The following is a 19113-nucleotide window of genomic DNA, read 5'->3' on the forward strand; positions in this document are numbered from 1 at the left end:
TATTAGCGGCTCTGAATGATTGTAACACGGTTGCAATTCCAGAGAAATTATGTAGACTGGATAGATACTATGCGGTGCCGGTGTGTACTGACGTTTTTCCTATACCTAAAAGGCTTACAGAGATTATTAGCAAGGATTGGGATAGACCCGGTGTGCCCTTTTCCCCTCCTCCTATATTTAGGAAAATGTTTCCAATAGACGCCACCACACGAGACTTATGGCAGACGGTCCCTAAGGTGGAGGGAGCAGTTTCTACTTTAGCTAAGCGTACCACTATCCCGGTGGAGGATAGTTGTGCTTTTTCGGATCCAATGGATAAAAAATTAGAAGGTTACCTTAAGAAAATGTTTGTTCAACAAGGTTTTATCTTACAGCCCCTTGCATGCATTGCGTCTGTCACTGCTGCTGCGGCATTCTGGTTTGAGTCTCTTGAAGAGGCCATTCGCACAGCTCCATTGGATGAGATTATGGACAAGCTTAAAGCACTTAAGCTAGCTAACGCATTTGTTTCCGATGCCGTCGTACATTTAACCAAACTAACGGCTAAGAACTCCGGATTCGCCATCCAGGCGCGCAGAGCGCTATGGCTTAAATCCTGGTCAGCTGACGTGACTTCTAAATCTAAATTGCTTAATATTCCTTTCAAAGGGCAGACCTTATTTGGGCCCGGCTTGAAAGAAATTATTGCTGACATTACTGGAGGTAAGGGTCATACTCTTCCTCAGGACAGGGCCAAATCAAAGGCCAAACAGTCTAATTTTCGTGCCTTTCGTAACTTCAAGGCAGGAGCAGCATCAACTTCCTCCTCTCCAAAACAGGAAGGAACTGTTGCTTGTTACAGACAGGGCTGGAAACCTAACCAGTTCTGGAACAAGGGCAAGCAGGCCAGAAAACCTACTTCTGCCCCTAAGACAGCATGAAGAGAGGGCCCCCTATCCGGAAACGGATCTAGTGGGGGGCAGACTTTCTCTCTCCGCCCAGGCTTGGGCAAGAGATGTCCAGGATCCCTGGGCGTTGGAGATCATATCCCAGGGATATCTTCTGGACTTCAAAGCTTCTCCTCCACAAGGGAGATTTCATCTTTCAAGGTTATCAGCAAACCAAATAAAGAAAGAGGCGTTTCTACGCTGTGTACAAGACCTCTTACTAATGGGGGTGATCCACCCAGTTCCGTGGACGGAACAAGGGCAAGGATTTTACTCAAATCTGTTTGTGGTTCCCAAGAAAGAGGGAACCTTCAGACCAATTTTGGACCTAAAGATCTTAAACAAATTCCTAAGACTTCCATCATTCAAAATGGAAACTATTTGAACCATCCTACCCATGATCCAAGAGGGTCAGTATATGACCACAGTGGACTTAAAGGATGCCTACCTTCACATACCGATTCACAAAGATCATTATCGGTACCTAAGATTTGCCTTTCTAGACAGGCATTACCAATTTGTAGCTCTTCCCTTCGGGTTAGCTACGGCCCCGAGAATTTTTACAAAGGTTCTGGGCTCACTTCTGGCGGTACTAAGACCGCGAGGCATAGCGGTGGCTCCGTACCTAGATGACATTCTGATACAAGCGTCAAGTTTTCAAATTGCCAAGTCTCATACAGAGATAGTTCTGGCATTTCTGAGGTCGCATGGGTGGAAGGTGAACGTGGAAAAGAGTTCTCTATTACCACTCACAAGGGTTTGCTTCCTAGGGACTCTTATAGATTCTGTAGAGATGAGAATTTACCTGACGGAGTCCAGGTTATTAAAACTTCTAAATGCTTGCCGTGTCCTTCATTCCATTCCACGCCCGTCAGTAGCTCAGTGCATGGAAGTAATCGGCTTAATGGTAGCGGCAATGAACATAGTGCCATTTGCGCGCCTGCATCTCAGACCGCTGCAATTATGCATGCTAAGTCAGTGGAATGGGGATTACTCAGATTTGTCCCCTCTACTAAATCTGGATCAAGAGACCAGAGATTCTCTTCTCTGGTGGTTTTCTCGGGTCCATCTGTCCAAAGGGATGTCCTTTCGCAGGCCAGATTGGACGATTGTAACAACAGATGCCAGCCTCCTAGGTTGCGGCGCAGTCTGGAACTCCCTGAAGGCTCAGGGATCGTGGACTCAGGAGGAAAAACTCCTCCCAATAAATATTCTGGAATTAAGAGCAATATTCAATGCTCTTCTAGCTTGGCCTCAGTTAGCAACACTGAGGTTCATCAGATTTCAGTCGGACAACATCAAGACTGTGGCTTACATCAACCATCAAGGGGGAACCAGGAGTTCCCTAGCGATGTTAGAAGTCTCAAAGATAATTCGCTGGGCAGAGTCTCACTCTTGCCACCTATCAGCGATCTACATACCAGGCGTGGAGAACTGGGAGGCGGACTTTCTAAGTCGCCAGACTTTTCATCCGGGAGAGTGGGAACTTCATCCGGAGGTCTTCGCCCAACTGATTCGTCGTTGGGGCAAACCGGAACTGGATCTCATGGCGTCTCGCCAGAACGCCAAACTTCCTTGTTACGGATCCAGGTCCAGGGACCCAGGAGCGGCGCAGATAGATGCTCTAGCAGCCCCTTGGGTTTTCAACATGGCTTATGTGTTTCCACCTTTTCCGCTGCTTCCTCGACTGATTGCCAAGATCAAACAGGATAGAGCATCGTTGATTCTGATAGCGCCTGCGTGGCCACGCAGGACCTGGTATGCAGACCTAGTGGACATGTCGTCCTGTCCACCATGGTCTCTGCCTCTGAGGCAGGACCTTCTAATTCAGGGTCTTTTCAACCATCCAAATCTAATTTCTCTGAGACTGACTGCATGGAGATTGAACGCTTGATCCTATCAAAGCGTGGCTTCTCGGAGTCGGTTATTGATACCTTAATACAGGCTCGGAAACCTGTTACCAGAAAAATTTACCATAAGATGTGGCGTAAATACTTGTATTGGTGTGAATCCAAGAGTTACTCATGGAGTAAGGTTAGGATTCCTAGGATATTGTCTTTTCTACAAGAGGGTTTAGAAAAGGGCTTATCTGCTAGTTCGTTGAAGGGACAGATTTCTGCTCTGTCTATTCTTTTACACAAACGTCTGGCAGAGGTTCCAGACGTTCAGGCTTTTTGTCAGGCTTTGGCTAGGATTAAGCCTGTGTTTAAGACTGTTGCTCCACCGTGGAGCTTAAACTTAGTTCTTAAAGTTCTTCAAGGTGTTCCGTTTGAACCCCTTCATTCCATTGATATTAAGCTGTTATCTTGGAAAGTTCTGTTTTTGATGGCTATTTCCTTGGCTCGAAGAGTCTCTGAGTTATCTGCCTTACATTGTGATTCTCCTTATCTGATTTTCCATTCAGACAAGGTAGTTCTGCGTACTAAACCTGGGTTCTTACCTAAGGTAGTTTCTAACAGGAACATCAATCAAGAGATTGTTGTTCCATCATTATGTCCTAACCCTTCTTCAAAGAAGGAAAGACTTTTGCATAATCTGGACGTAGTCCGTGCCCTGAAGTTCTATTTACAAGCAACTAAAGAATTTCGTCAAACTTCTTCCCTGTTTGTCGTTTACTCTCGGCAGAGGAGAGGTCAAAAAGCTTTGGCTACCTCTCTCTCCTTTTGGCTTCGTAGCATAATACGTTTAGCCTATGAGACTGCTGGACAGCAGCCCCCTGAAAGAATTACAGCTCATTCCACCAGAGCTGTGGCTTCCACCTGGGCCTTTAAGAATGAGGCCTCTGTTGAACAGATTTGCAAGGCTGCGACTTGGTCTTAGCTTCATACCTTTTCAAAATTTTACAAATTTGACACTTTTGCTTCTTCGGAGGCTGTTTTTGGGAGAAAGGTTCTACAGGCAGTGGTTCCCTCCGTTTAAAGTTCCTGCCTTGTCCCTCCCATCATCCGTGTACTTTAGCTTTGGTATTGGTATCCCATAAGTAATGGATGACCCGTGGACTGAACACACTTAACAAGAGAAAACATAATTTATGCTTACCTGATAAATTTATTTCTCTTGTAGTGTATTCAGTCCACGGCCCGCCCTGTCTTTTTTAAGGCAGATCTAAATTTTAATTAAAACTCCAGTCACCACTGCACCCTATGGTTTCTCCTTTCTTGTCTTGTTTCGGTCGAATGACTGGATATGACATGTGAGGGGAGGAGCTATATAGCAGCTCTGCTTGGGTGATCCTCTTGCAACTTCCTGTTGGGAAGGGAATATATCCCATAAGTAATGGATGACCCGTGGACTGAATACACTACAAGAGAAATACATTTATCAGGTAAGCATAAATTATGTTTTTTTTTCTGACAATTTTAAAAGTTATGTCTTTTTCCTTTCCCCCTGTACCATGTGACAGCAATAAGCCAATCACAAATGCATACACGTACCATGTGACAGCCATCAGCCATTCACAAATGCATACACACTTATTCTTGCATATGCTCAGTAGGAGCTTGTGACTCAGTAGGAGCTTGTGCACATTTAGTTAATGGAATTAAATTGGAAAGTTGTTTAAAATGGCATGCTCTATCTGAATAATAAAAGTTTAATTTTGATTGAGTGTCCCTTTAACTTTTTAATGTAGCACTGAAATTCAAATACCACCTGCTCCGGCCGCAAACTTGAAAAGTATTTTTTTTTGGTGATATTTTGGAGGAGATTGTGTATTGCGGGAACTCTTAACATGTTCAAAATATTGTATAAATGTGCTTCCCTGTTTTTACTTTGCGTAGCTTTACATGAAATGTTTTTCTTTCCAATGGCATGGAGAGTCCACAAATCCATTCAATTACTAATGGGAATTCAACTCCTGGCCACCAGGAGGAGGCAAAGAACACCCCAGCAGAGCCTTTAAGTATCACTCCCATTTCCCATAAAGCCCCAGTCATTCTTTGCCTTATACATCCTGAAGGATGTGTGCGAAGATGGTGTCTGAAGAGTAGTCCTTTAATAGTTACTTTTCCCTGCAAGCAAGGTTTGGGGCTATGCTGTGTCCATGTCATCCTCTTTAGTAAGAGTAATGGTGGCATTTAGCAGTTAGAAGACGGCAAGGTAGTCCTTGCTTACCTTCTAACATTTATGCTACCCCTATATAGAAAACCAGGGTTGGATACTCTGCTTTTCTTTATTTTAAAGGTCCCTGTCAGAAATCGTGGGAGTCTGTCATACCTGAGAAGCTGTTAAAGGGAAATGCTTTTATTCCTTCTAGGTGAGAAGGCCCAAGCACTTTGGTGGTTAATTCCCCTTTTTAAATGGAGTCTGGCAGTTATTCATAAATCTCTTCAGTGTTGGGATTTATTTAGCGGCAGTAAATACAGGGCACTGTGTTTATTTGAGCTAGAAAGGTGGCTCTATCTTTATGGAGAGATTGTCAGGGACTAAGTCAATTTGGTGATTTAATTTTTCTAGATGCATGCGAGTTAGTTAGTAAGGGTTAGTACTATTCTCTTACACATTAGGCATCTCTATCGACTCCTTTCATGCATAACATTTTCGCCAGGAGACTTCTCCCTGCTCTGTTGCTGCAAGATCTGCCTTAGTGCGATTGTATTTATTCTACCCCCAATGGATGAAAAAAAGAGGATCTCTTTCACTTATAGGGGGTTTTCAGGGTTTTTATTTACCCTAGAGTGTCTACTGTGCGCTCTTATATGCCCTGGTATGTTTTTTCCCTTAGATGCGGCACCTTCGACTACTAATCCGTGTGGAGGTTGCCGCAGACTGTAGATTTGTTTCCGTCAGTAAAGAAAAATACAGTTTCCCTGGTATTTGCCGCCATCTGGTGGCAGTCCAATGCAAATGTTCTTATGTGTATTTGAACTTTATTCTATCTCTTTCATAGTATGAGATTACAGCGTTGTCGGTGGCATGCAATATACTTAGTTATCTAAGTGCCCTTAAGACACTAATATGTTTATATAATTGCATATTCATTATAAAAAAAAAAAAAGGCTGTTTTCTATGTTACCCTGTTTTATACAGGGGCTCCATGTTTTAATTTGAGGGGATTTTTAAATATGTCTGTGACATATGTTATCCTTTTTTGTGTATGGGGCTTATTTTAATCTCTCTCATAGAGAGATGATATTTCGAAGATCTATAACAAGTAATGTTTTATGTGTCAGACTCAATTGCTTAGTGTTTTGGGACACTAATATATTTTTTTTCTATGTGTTATTCATAGGGATGCAATTATATATATATATATGAGATGAAAATTGCTATGCCTGTCTCATGTATGATTTCACAATTTCTTAGTGTTTAAAGAACACTAATGTCTTTACTTCTATTTTATTTATAGAAATACAATTATTTTAATTTCCTTCATATAACATAATTATGTTGGTGTGATGTATTGTTGCATCTATCATTCTCAATTTATTGGTGTTTTTAGAACACTAATATATTATTTAATCTATTTCTATTCTTTATTTATAGGAATACAATATTTTAATCACCCTCATATTGAGATGATAGTTCCATGCTTGTGACATGTATGGTTTTATTTACTATTAGGTTTGTTTTTAACCTATGTTGCCTAATGAATTCTAATCTCATTTTTTCCTATCAAGGTCATTTATGTATGTCTGTCATCAGATTTTGACCAATGTTTATATATATATATATATATATATATATATATATATATATATATATATATATATATATATATATATATATATAGATAGATAGATAGATAGATAGATAGATAGATATATTGTATGTCTCTATAAAAAAAAAATCTCTTAGGTCTCTAAGATGATCATTTAAGCTTCCCTGGTTGAGGAGATTTGATCTTATGGTCTTAGTGATCTTAGGACTCTTTTGGGACTGATGGTTAGCTTAGCTACCTAGCAATGGGTGGTTAGCAGTTTTAATCCTGCTACAAGCTTCTTGCACCTTGATTGTGTGTTGTGTTGGTTTTCATATTATCTTTGTTTAGATAGGATTCAAGTTTGTTTCTCTTACGAGAAGGACTGTTACATCTTGTCATATTTCTTCTTTTTTATTCAGTAGCTTGCATTTCTTTTCTGAGAATTGTTTCTGCAAGTATTCTTGGTGGTTATACCTCTATGCGATATCTTGGTTCAGGCGCTATCTTTTCATTTAAAAAGATCCCTTCCGGATTCTCTGTTGTTGATTCTCCGCTCTCTCAGGTGGACGGTGAATCTGGAAAAGAGCTCTTTGGTGCCACATATAAGGGTATGTTTTTGAGGACGATCATAGACTTCGGTCTCCATCAAGATTTTCAAGGTCTCAGGATCTAAACTCCTTACTGCCTGTCTTTCTCTTCAGTCATCTCTCCATTCCTCAGTGGCTCTGGGTAGGGAAGTCATTGATCTAATGGTAAATTCCATGGAAATTATTCCTTTTGTTCTTTTCCATCTGAGATATCTACAGTTATGCATGCTCAGACAATGGAACGGAGACCATTCGGAACTCTCTCAGAGGATAGTTCTAGAGACCCAGACAAGAGACTCTCTGTCCTGGTGGATCTCCAGGACAGATCCCAGGGCACTTGCTTCCTGAGACCATCTTGGGAGATTGTGACCACAGATGCCAGCCTTTCGGGCTGGGGAGCAGTTTATGGTTCCTTAAATAGTTTAGGGACTTTGGTCTCAGGAGGAGTCTATTCTCCTTATAAATATCCTAGAGTTGAGAGCCATCTACAATGTCTGATAGCTTGGCCTCAATTAAGTTTGGTCCGATTTATCTAATTCCAATCGGACAACATCACTTAGATGGCGTATATCAACCACCAGGGAGGAACTCCGAGCTCATTAGCTATGAAGGAGGTGACTCGCATTCTTCATTGGGTGGATTCTCACAATTGTCACTTTTCTGCCATCCACATCCCACTGGTGGACAACTGGGAAGCGGATTATCTGAGCAGGCAGACTTTTCACCCAGGGCAGTGGGCCCTCTATCCAGGGTATTCTCAATGATAACTCTCAGATGGCGAGTTCCGTAGTGGGAACTGATGGCGTTTTGTCTAAACGGCAAGCTTCCAAAAGACTGTTCAAGATCAAGGGGATCCGCAAGCAGCACTGGTCGATGCTCTGGCGGTGCCATGGGACTGCGGTCTAATTATCTGTTTGCCCTTCTTCCTCGGGTAATAGCCAGTATCAGGAGCAGGGTTCTGTGATTCTAATCGCTCCAGCTGGGCCTTGCAGAAATTGGGGACCTTGTTCAGATGCAGTCCTTTCATCCATGGAAATTGCCTCTGAGAAAGGACCTTCTACTTCAGGGTCCCTTCCTTCATTCATACATAGATGCTCTAAAGCTTACTGCTTGGAGATTGAACGCCTAGTGTTGTCTAGGCGTGTTTTTTTTTTTCAGAAAGGCTCGTAAGCCGGTAACTTGCAAGATTTACCATAAGGTGTGGCGTAAATACCATTATTGGTACGAATCTAGGGGCTTCTCTTGGAGTTGGGTGAGGGTTCACTGTATTCTTTCCTTTCTTCAGGAGAGCTTGAAAAAGGGCTCGTCAGTCCGTACTCTGAAGGATCGGATCTCTGCTCTCTCGATTCTTTTGCATAAGCGTCTGACAGACCTACCAGAAGTTCAATCCTTTGTTCAGGCCTTGGTTAGAATCAGGCCTGTGTTTAAACCTGTTGCTCCTCTATGGAGCTTTAATCTTGTTCTTAGGGTTTTGCAGCAGGCTGCATTTGGTATTAAATTGTTATATTGGAAAGTTTTGTTTCTCCTCTCTATTTCTTCTGCTCGCAGAGTTTCGGAGCTTTCGGCTCTGCAGCGTGATACCCCTTACCTTACTTTTCATGCGGATAAGGCGGTCCTTCGTACTAAGTTGAGATTTCTTCCTAAGGTACTGTCGAGCACAATATCAATCAGAAAATTGTTGTTCCTTCATTCTGTCCTATTCCTTCTTCCCCGAAGGAACGTCTGTTGCATAACCTGGATGTTGTGCATGCTCTGAAATTCTATTTGCAGGCAGCTAGAGATTTTCGGCAATCTCCTGCCCTTTTCGTTGTTTTCTCTGGTAAGCATAGGGCCAGAAGGTCACTTCTACTCTTTCTGGCTGAGAAGTGTTATTCGGTTGGCTTATGAGACAGCTTGACAACAGCCTCCTGAGAGAATTACGGCTCATTCCACTAGGGCTGTCTCTTCTTCCTGGGCCTTCAAAAATGAAGCTTCTGTGGCAAAAATCTGCAAGGCGGCCTCTTGGTCCTCGTTGCATACTTTTTCCCAAATTTTTCAAATTCAATACTTTTGCCTTAGCTGATGCTTCTTTTGGGAGGAAAGTTTCTGTTTAGGTCCGCCTGTCTTGTTCTCCCTCCCTTCCATTCTGTGTCTTCTAGCTTGGGTATTGGTTCCCACAAATAATTGAATGGATTTGTGGACTCTCCATGCCATTGGAAATAAAACAAAATTTATGCTTGCCTAAATTATTTTCTTTCCTGGCATGGAGAGTCCCCGCCCCGCCCCGCCCTTAATTTAATTTTAAGACTGCTTTTGTCTATTTTCAAACCTCAGGCACCTATATACCCGTGTGTCCTCTTCTCTTTCCATATTCCATTGGCTGGGGGTTTGTGGGAAGTGGGAGTGATACTTAACAGCTCTGCTGGGGTGTCTCCTCCTGGTGACCAGGAGTTGAATTCCCACTAGTAATTAAATGGATTTGTGGACTCTCCATGCCAGGAAAGAAAAGAATTTATCAGGTAAGCATAATTTCTCCAACATAGGTGTGTCCGGTCCACGGCGTCATCCTTACTTGCGGGATATTCTCTTCCCCAACAGGAAATGGCAAAGAGCCCAGCAAAGCTGGTCACATGATCCCTCCTAGGCTCCGCCTACCCCAGTCATTCTCTTTGCCGTTGTACAGGCAACATCTCCACGGAGATGGCTTAGAGTTTTTTAGTGTTTAACTGTAGTTTTTATTATTCAATCAAGAGTTTGTTATTTTAAAATAGTGCTGGTATGTACTATTTACTCAGAAACAGAAAAGAGATGAAGATTTCTGTTTGTATGAGGAAAATGATTTTAGCAACCGTTACTAAAATCCATGGCTGTTCCACACAGGACTGTTGAGAGGAATTAACTTCAGTTGGGGGAACAGTGAGCAGTCTCTTGCTGCTTGAGGTATGACACATTCTAACAAGACGATGTAATGCTGGAAGCTGTCATTTTCCCTATGGGATCCGGTAAGCCATGTTTATTAAGATAGTAAATAAGGGCTTCACAAGGGCTTATTAAGACTGTAGACTTTTTCTGGGCTAAATCGATTCATTATTAACACATATTTAGCCTTGAGGAATCATTTAATCTGGGTATATTGATAAGATTATATCGGCAGGCACTATTTTAGACACCTTATTCTTTAGGGGCTTTCCCAAATCATAGGCAGAGCCTCATTTTCGCGCCGGTGTTGCGCACTTGTTTTTGAGAGGCATGACATGCAGTCGCATGTGTGAGGAGCTCTGATACATAGAAAAGACTTTCTGAAGGCGTCATTTGGTATCGTATTCCCCTTTGGGCTTGGTTGGGTCTCAGCAAAGCAGATACCAGGGACTGTAAAGGGGTTAAAGTTAAAAACGGCTCCGGTTCCGTTATTTTAAGGGTCAAAGCTTCCAAATTTGGTGTGCAATACTTTTAAGGCTTTAAGACACTGTGGTGAAATTTTGGTGAATTTTGAACAATTCCTTCATATTTTTTCGCAATTGCAGTAATAAAGTGTGTTCAGTTTAAAATTTAAAGTGACAGTAACGGTTTTATTTTAAAACGTTTTTTGTACTTTGTTATCAAGTTTATGCCTGTTTAACATGTCTGAACTACCAGATAGACTGTGTTCTGAATGTGGGGAAGCCAGAGTTCCTTCTCATTTAAATAAATGTGATTTATGTGACAATGACAATGATGCCCAAGATGATTCCTCAAGTGAGGGGAGTAAGCATGGTACTGCATCATTCCCTCCTTCGTCTACACGAGTCTTGCCCACTCAGGAGGCCCCTAGTACATCTAGCGCGCCAATACTCCTTACTATGCAACAATTAACGGCTGTAATGGATAATTCTGTCAAAAACATTTTAGCCAAAATGCACACTTATCAGCGTAAGCGCGACTGCTCTGTTTTAGATACTGAAGAGCATGACGACGCTGATAATAATGGTTCTGAAGGGCCCCTAAACCAGTCTGATGGGGCCAGGGAGGTTTTGTCTGAGGGAGAAATTACAGATTCAGGGAACATTTCTCAACAAGCTGAACCTGATGTGATTACGTTTAAATTTAAGTTGGAACATCTCCGCGCTCTGCTTAAGGAGGTATTATCCACTCTGGATGATTGTGACAATTTGGTCATCCCAGAGAAGCTATGTAAAATGGACAAGTTCCTAGAGGTCCCGGGGCTCCCAGAAGCTTTTCCTATACCCAAGCGGGTGGCGGACATTGTAAATAAAGAATGGGAAAGGCCCGGTATTCCTTTCGTCCCTCCCCCCATATTTAAAAAATTGTTTCCTATGGTCGACCCCAGAAAGGACTTATGGCAGACAGTCCCCAAGGTCGAGGGAGCGGTTTCCACTTTAAACAAACGCACCACTATACCCATAGAAGATAGTTGTGCTTTCAAAGATCCTATGGATAAAAAATTAGAAGGTTTACTTAAAAAGATGTTTGTTCAGCAGGGTTACCTTCTACAACCAATTTCATGCATTGTCCCTGTCGCTACAGCCGCATGTTTCTGGTTCGATGAGCTGGTAAAGGCGGTCGATAGTGATTCTCCTCCTTATGAGGAGATTATGGACAGAATCAATGCTCTCAAATTGGCTAATTCTTTCACCCTAGACGCCACTTTGCAATTGGCTAGGTTAGCGGCTAAGAATTCTGAGTTTGCTATTGTGGCGCGCAGAGCGCTTTGGTTGAAATCTTGGTCAGCTGATGCGTCTTCCAAGAACAAGCTACTTAACATTCCTTTCAAGGGGAAAACGCTGTTTGGCCCTGACTTGAAAGAGATTATCTCTGATATCACTGGGGGTAAGGGCCATGCCCTTCCTCAGGATCGGCCTTTCAAGGCCAAAAATAAACCTAATTTTCGTCCCTTTCGTAGAAACGGACCAGCCCAAAGTGCTACGTCCTCTAAGCAAGAGGGTAATTCTTCTCAAGCCAAGCAAGCTTGGAGACCAATGCAAGGCTGGAACAAGGGAAAGCAGGCCAAGAAACCTGCCACTGCTACCAAGACAGCATGAAATGTTGGCCCCCGATCCGGGACCGGATCTGGTGGGGGGCAGACTCTCTCTCTTCGCTCAGGCTTGGGCAAGAGATGTTCTGGATCCTTGGACACTAGAAATAGTCTCCCAAGGTTATCTTCTGGAATTCAAGGGGCTTCCCCCAAGGGGGAGGTTCCACAGGTCTCAGTTGTCTTCAGACCACATAAAACGACAGGCATTCTTACATTGTGTAGAAGACCTGTTAACAATGGGAGTGATTCATCCTGTTCCATTAGGAGAACAAGGGATGGGGTTCTACTCCAATCTGTTCATAGTTCCCAAAAAAGAGGGAACGTTCAGACCAATCTTAGATCTCAAGATCTTAAACAAGTTTCTCAAGGTTCCATCGTTCAAGATGGAAACCATTCGAACAATTCTTCCTTCCATCCAGGAAGGTCAATTCATGACCACGGTGGATTTAAAGGATGCGTATCTTCATATTCCTATCCACAAGGAACATCATCGGTTCCTAAGGTTCGCATTCCTGGACAAGCATTACCAGTTCGTGGCGCTTCCTTTCGGATTAGCCACTGCTCCAAGGATTTTCACAAAGGTACTAGGGTCCCTTCTAGCTGTGCTAAGACCAAGGGGCATTGCTGTAGTACCTTACTTGGACGACATTCTGATTCAAGCGTCGTCCCTTCCTCAAGCAAAGGCTCACACGGACATCGTCCTGGCCTTTCTCAGATCTCACGGATGGAAAGTGAACGTGGAAAAGAGTTCTCTATCTCCGTCAACAAGGGTTCCCTTCTTGGGAACAATAATAGACTCCTTAGAAATGAGGATTTTTCTGACAGAGGCCAGAAGAACAAAACTTCTAGACTCTTGTCGGATACTTCATTCCGTTCCTCTTCCTTCCATAGCGCAGTGCATGGAAGTGATAGGTTTGATGGTAGCGGCAATGGACATAGTTCCTTTTGCGCGCATTCATCTAAGACCATTACAACTGTGCATGCTCAGTCAGTGGAATGGGGACTATACAGACTTGTCTCCGAGGATACAAGTAAATCAGAGGACCAGAGACTCACTCCGTTGGTGGCTGTCCCTGGACAACCTGTCACAAGGGATGACCTTCCGCAGACCAGAGTGGGTCATTGTCACGACCGACGCCAGTCTGATGGGCTGGGGCGCGGTCTGGGGATCCCTGAAAGCTCAGGGTCTTTGGTCTCGGGAAGAATCTCTTCTACCGATAAATATTCTGGAACTGAGAGCGATATTCAATGCTCTCAAGGCTTGGCCTCAGCTAGCGAGGGCCAAGTTCATACGGTTTCAATCAGACAACATGACAACTGTTGCGTACATCAACCATCAGGGGGGAACAAGGAGTTCCCTGGCGATGGAAGAAGTGACCAAAATCATTCAATGGGCGGAGTCTCACTCCTGCCACCTGTCTGCAATCCACATCCCAGGAGTGGAAAATTGGGAAGCGGATTTTCTGAGTCGTCAGACATTGCATCCGGGGGAGTGGGAACTCCATCCGGAAATCTTTGCCCAAATCACTCAACTGTGGGGCATTCCAGACATGGATCTGATGGCCTCTCGTCAGAACTTCAAAGTTCCTTGCTACGGGTCCAGATCCAGGGATCCCAAGGCGGCTCTAGTGGATGCACTAGTAGCACCTTGGACCTTCAAACTAGCTTATGTATTCCCGCCGTTTCCTCTCATCCCCAGGCTGGTAGCCAGGATCAATCAGGAGAGGGCGTCGGTGATCTTGATAGCTCCTGCGTGGCCACGCAGGACTTGGTATGCAGATCTGGTGAATATGTCATCGGCTCCACCATGGAAGCTACCTTTGAGACGGGACCTTCTTGTTCAAGGTCCGTTCGAACATCCGAATCTGGTCTCACTCCAGCTGACTGCTTGGAGATTGAACGCTTGATCTTATCGAAGCGAGGGTTCTCAGATTCTGTTATCGATACTCTTGTTCAGGCCAGAAAGCCTGTAACTAGAAAGATTTACCACAAAATTTGGAAAAAATATATCTGTTGGTGTGAATCTAAAGGATTCCCTTGGGACAAGGTTAAGATTCCTAAGATTCTTTCCTTCCTTCAAGAAGGATTGGAAAAAGGATTATCTGCAAGTTCCCTGAAGGGACAGATTTCTGCCTTGTCTGTGTTACTTCACAAAAAGCTGGCAGCTGTGCCAGATGTTCAAGCCTTTGTTCAGGCTCTGGTTAGAATCAAGCCTGTTTACAAACCTTTGACTCCTCCTTGGAGTCTCAACTTAGTTCTTTCAGTTCTTCAGGGGGTTCCGTTTGAACCCTTACATTCCGTTGATATTAAGTTATTATCTTGGAAAGTTTTGTTTTTGGTTGCAATTTCTTCTGCTAGAAGAGTTTCAGAATTATCTGCTCTGCAGTGTTCTCCTCCTTATCTGGTGTTCCATGCAGATAAGGTGGTTTTACGTACTAAACCTGGTTTTCTTCCAAAAGTTGTTTCTAACAAAAACATTAACCAGGAGATTATCGTACCTTCTCTGTGCCCGAAACCAGTTTCAAAGAAGGAACGTTTGTTGCACAATTTGGATGTTGTTCGCGCTCTAAAATTCTATTTAGACGCTACAAAGGATTTTAGACAAACATCTTCCTTGTTTGTTGTTTATTCCGGTAAAAGGAGAGGTCAAAAAGCAACTTCTACCTCTCTCTCTTTTTGGATTAAAAGCATCATCAGATTGGCTTACGAGACTGCCGGACGGCAGCCTCCCGAAAGAATCACAGCTCATTCCACTAGGGCTGTGGCTTCCACATGGGCCTTCAAGAACGAGGCTTCTGTTGATCAGATATGTAGGGCAGCGACTTGGTCTTCACTGCACACTTTTACCAAATTTTACAAGTTTGATACTTTTGCTTCTTCTGAGGCTATTTTTGGGAGAAAGGTTTTGCAAGCCGTGGTGCCTTCCATCTAGGTGACCTGATTTGCTCCCTCCCATCATCCGTGTCCTAAAGCTTTGGTATTGGTTCCCACAAGTAAGGATGACGCCGTGGACCGGACACACCTATGTTTGAGAAAACAGAATTTATGTTTACCTGATAAATTACTTTCTCCAACGGTGTGTCCGGTCCACGGCCCGCCCTGGTTTTTTAATCAGGTCTGATAATTTATTTTCTTTAACTACAGTCACCACGGTATCATATGGTTTCTCCTATGCAAATATTCCTCCTTAACGTCGGTCGAATGACTGGGGTAGGCGGAGCCTAGGAGGGATCATGTGACCAGCTTTGCTGGGCTCTTTGCCATTTCCTGTTGGGGAAGAGAATATCCCGCAAGTAAGGATGACGCCGTGGACCGGACACACCGTTGGAGAAAGTAATTTATCAGGTAAACATAAATTCTGTTTTTTTTGTTTTTATATATATTTTTTTTTTATGCCTAGGCCAGAAAGCTGCCAACCACTCACAGTCGCATTGCTAAATCCCTGGGACTGTGCAGCCCAACGCGGGGCACATTGTTACCTCGAATACAGCACGCTCCAGAGCATACGTTAGGTTCTATGAGGCACGATATCGGAGCAGCTCCCCTGTCTGTGTTTGGCAGCGCTTATGACCTAGATCCATTTGACAGGTAAGTGGCAGCTTTTATACTCCCACAATGATTATTCATAATTAATCCAAGCAAAGGATTTCCATTTTTTATTTATTTATTTAAAAAAGGCTCAAGTTGTGCTATACTTTAGTCTTTGATATGCTGGATATGTTACATTAAATTGTTCAGCACACCTAACTAAAAGGGAACTTATTTAGAAAGGTTAAACAACTAAATATATATAAATACGTACATGAGACTGTAAGATAAAACTGCATTAGCATAGAACAGAGCTATAGCTCTAATAATATTATATCTGGCTACTAACATTTTGCATATTCTACACACATTTATTTACAAAGAACTCTGTCATTCTCCAAACAATTGTTACTTAATTGTTTGTTTGTCTTTTTAAATATGCCCATTATGTTTTGATAAAGTTATTCTACTTTGCTCACCAGTTCTGAGGACAATGCATTCAACCCTGTCTCCCCGTACACTGCCAAACGCAAAGTTCTGTCTCGTTCTGCCATGCGATCTCATCAGCCTGTTGCTCGTCCGATCTCCATGGGAATGCCACGGTAAGAGGAATACATCTTGGGACAGTAACAGTTTTCGGCTTACTTCCCATGGTATAACTGTTCTGGGAGTTTGTTCCACCCTATAAAATCTGCCTTGTCTGAGCTTCACAAGACTCGGTATCAGAAATAAGGTTGTTTTTTGTACTGGGGCATATCAGTCTCCTGCACTTTACATTAGAAAAGAATAATAAAATATTTTAAAGGGACAGTCTACTCAAAATTAAACTTTTTTGATTCAGATAGGGCATGCAATTTTAAACAACTTTCCGATATACTTTTATCATCAAATTTGCTTTGTTCTCTTGGTATTCTTTGTTGAAAGCTAAACCTAGGTAGGCTCATATGCTAATTTCTAAGCCCTTGAAGGCTGCCTCTTATCTCAGTGCATATTGACAGTTTTTCACTGCTAGATAGTGCTAGTTCATGTGTGCCATATAAATAATATTGTGCTCACTCCCGTAGTTATTTATGAGTCGGCACTGATTGGCTAAATGCATGTCTGTCAAAAGAACTTAAATAAGGGGGCATCCTGCAGAGGCTTAGATACAAGGTAATCACAGAGGTAAAAAGTATATTAATATAACTGTTGGTTATGCAAAACTAGGGAATGTGTAATAAAGGGATTACCTGTCTATTTAAAGGGACAGTCAACACCAGAATGTTTGTTTTTTACAAAGAAAGATAAACCCTTTATTATCCATTCCACAGTTTTGCATAACCAACATGGTTATATTAATATACTTTTTACCTCTGTGATCACCTTGTATATAAGCCTCTGCAGACTGCCCCCTTATTTCAGTTCTTTTGAAAGACTTGCATTTTAGCCAATCAGTGCTCACTCCAGGGTAACTTCACGTTCATGAGCTCAATGTTTTCTATATGAAACACATAAACTAATGTCCTCTAGTAGTCAAAATACATTCAAATTAGAGGCAGTCTTCATGGTCTATGAAATTAGCATATGAACCTCCTAGAATTAGCTTTCAACTAAGAATACCAAGAGAACAAAGCAAAAATGGTGATAAAAGTAAATTGGAAAATTGTTTAAAATGACATTCCCTATTTAAATCATGAACGTTTTTTTGGACTTGAGTGTCCCTTTAAACAATAAAAAATATGGAGTAGACTGCACCTTTAATTGGCAATGGCTTGAAGTTTACATACCAGATAATATGTTTAATATTTTGTGCATGTTTATCCAATTTATATAGTGTGTTGTGGGACCGGGCAGAGTGGGGTTAACTATGGGTGTGGTCAATACATCTGTAACCTTCTTATTTGTTTGCTCTGCTGCAAAGTGTCCCTGGGTTGTTGTTTAATGTGGGCAACTGTGCACTTCCACAGAACGACATGATTTCATATTTATGTGCTATAATGTACCCTGTCTTATAGGGGTGGGGCAGCTCCACCAGCATCAGAATCCATAGCCGTTGCAGAGCCTGTGCCTGATCTTCTGGGAAGCATCTTGTCTGGGCAGAGTATACTGATGATGAAGAGTGCTGATGTTATTATCAGCAGGGATGGGTCTTTAACAGCCAAGAAACCTGGTAAGTAATGAATGTAAACCAGTAAGGATTTTCAGAAATGATGCGCATAAAAATATTGCAATGGCAAAAAGCTCTAATGCCATCACATTTATATGTGCCTCTAACTATGTGTTTAACCCCTACAAAGGGATTAAAGGGATATTAAACAAATATGTTAAATGAAAGTAAATATAAAAAGAAACCGATAGCACCATGAGCAATTCTCAGTGTAGCCCCGCCCCCTGTATGATGAGAGCAGAGTATATATATATATTTTTATATTAAGGACCGGGCATTTCATACAAAACTTCCCCAAAAGACTTTAGCATTTTGCCATGACTACATTTAAACAGAAATATATAGCCCTTTTTTATATGCAAATATCAAAACTATATATATTTTTTAGTAGACAACCCAAAGTATTGATCTAGGCCCATTTTGGTATATTTCATGCCACCATTTCACCGCCAAATGCAATCAAATACAATTTTTTTACTGTTTCTCACTGAAATTATTTACAAACAGCTTGTGCAATCATGGCACAAATTGTTGTTAATGCTTCCCTGGGATTCTCTTTGTTTGGAAATAGCAGACATATATGGCTTTGGCATTGCTTTTTGGTAATTAGAAGGTGCTAAATGCCGCTGTGCACTACACTTGTATTATGCCCAGTAGTGAAGGGGTTAATTAGGTAGCTTGTAGGGTTAATTTTAGCTTTAGTGTAGAGATCAGCCTCCCACCTGACACATTTCACCCCCTGACCCCTCTCAAACAGCCCCCCCCCCAAAGGTCACCCCCATCTTAAGTACTGGCAGAAAGTCTGCCAGTATAAAAATAAGTGGGGGGGGGTTTATTACATATTTTCTACAAGGTAGTAACCCCCTTTACCTCCCTGATCCCCCCTAACAGCGCTCTAACCCTTCCCCTCTACCTATTTGCTGTTTGCCAGTACCCAGTTTGCTGCAAATTAGGCAAAAACTATTTTTAAACATTTAAAATACACATTTCTTTCCTATGGCATGGAGAGTCCACAATTTCATTCCAATTACTAGTGGTCTATTTAACTCCTGGCTAGCAGGAGGAAGCAAAGAGCACCCCAGCAAAGCTGTTAAGTGTAACTTTCCTTACCCATAATCCCCAGTCAATCTCTTTGCCTTTGTCAATGAATACAGAATAGGATTCAAGTCTTGCCCTCCAAGGGGCAGATTTCTCCTGTCAAGACTATCCTCAAAGAGGGAGGCCTTCTTAAACTGCGTAGAGGACCTATCCTCCCTGGAGTAATTGTCCCAGTT

General features: G+C 42.4%; 1 protein-coding gene across 2 annotated transcripts in view; it reads left to right on the forward strand.

Moving 5' to 3' along the window:
* The window catches only part of PHRF1 (PHD and ring finger domains 1), a 247004-nt gene that overhangs the window by 100148 nt on the left and 127743 nt on the right, over positions 1 to 19113 (forward strand). For both annotated transcript variants that reach the window (XM_053720192.1, XM_053720193.1), the window contains exons 11-13: positions 15566 to 15753; positions 16176 to 16295; positions 17688 to 17842. In XM_053720192.1, the coding sequence (XP_053576167.1) occupies positions 15566 to 15753; positions 16176 to 16295; positions 17688 to 17842 (463 nt within the window). The remainder of the gene's footprint in view (positions 1 to 15565; positions 15754 to 16175; positions 16296 to 17687; positions 17843 to 19113) is intronic.

This window comes from Bombina bombina, chromosome 7 (genome assembly GCF_027579735.1).
Source record: "Bombina bombina isolate aBomBom1 chromosome 7, aBomBom1.pri, whole genome shotgun sequence".
Classification (NCBI taxonomy): Eukaryota; Metazoa; Chordata; class Amphibia; order Anura; family Bombinatoridae; genus Bombina; species Bombina bombina.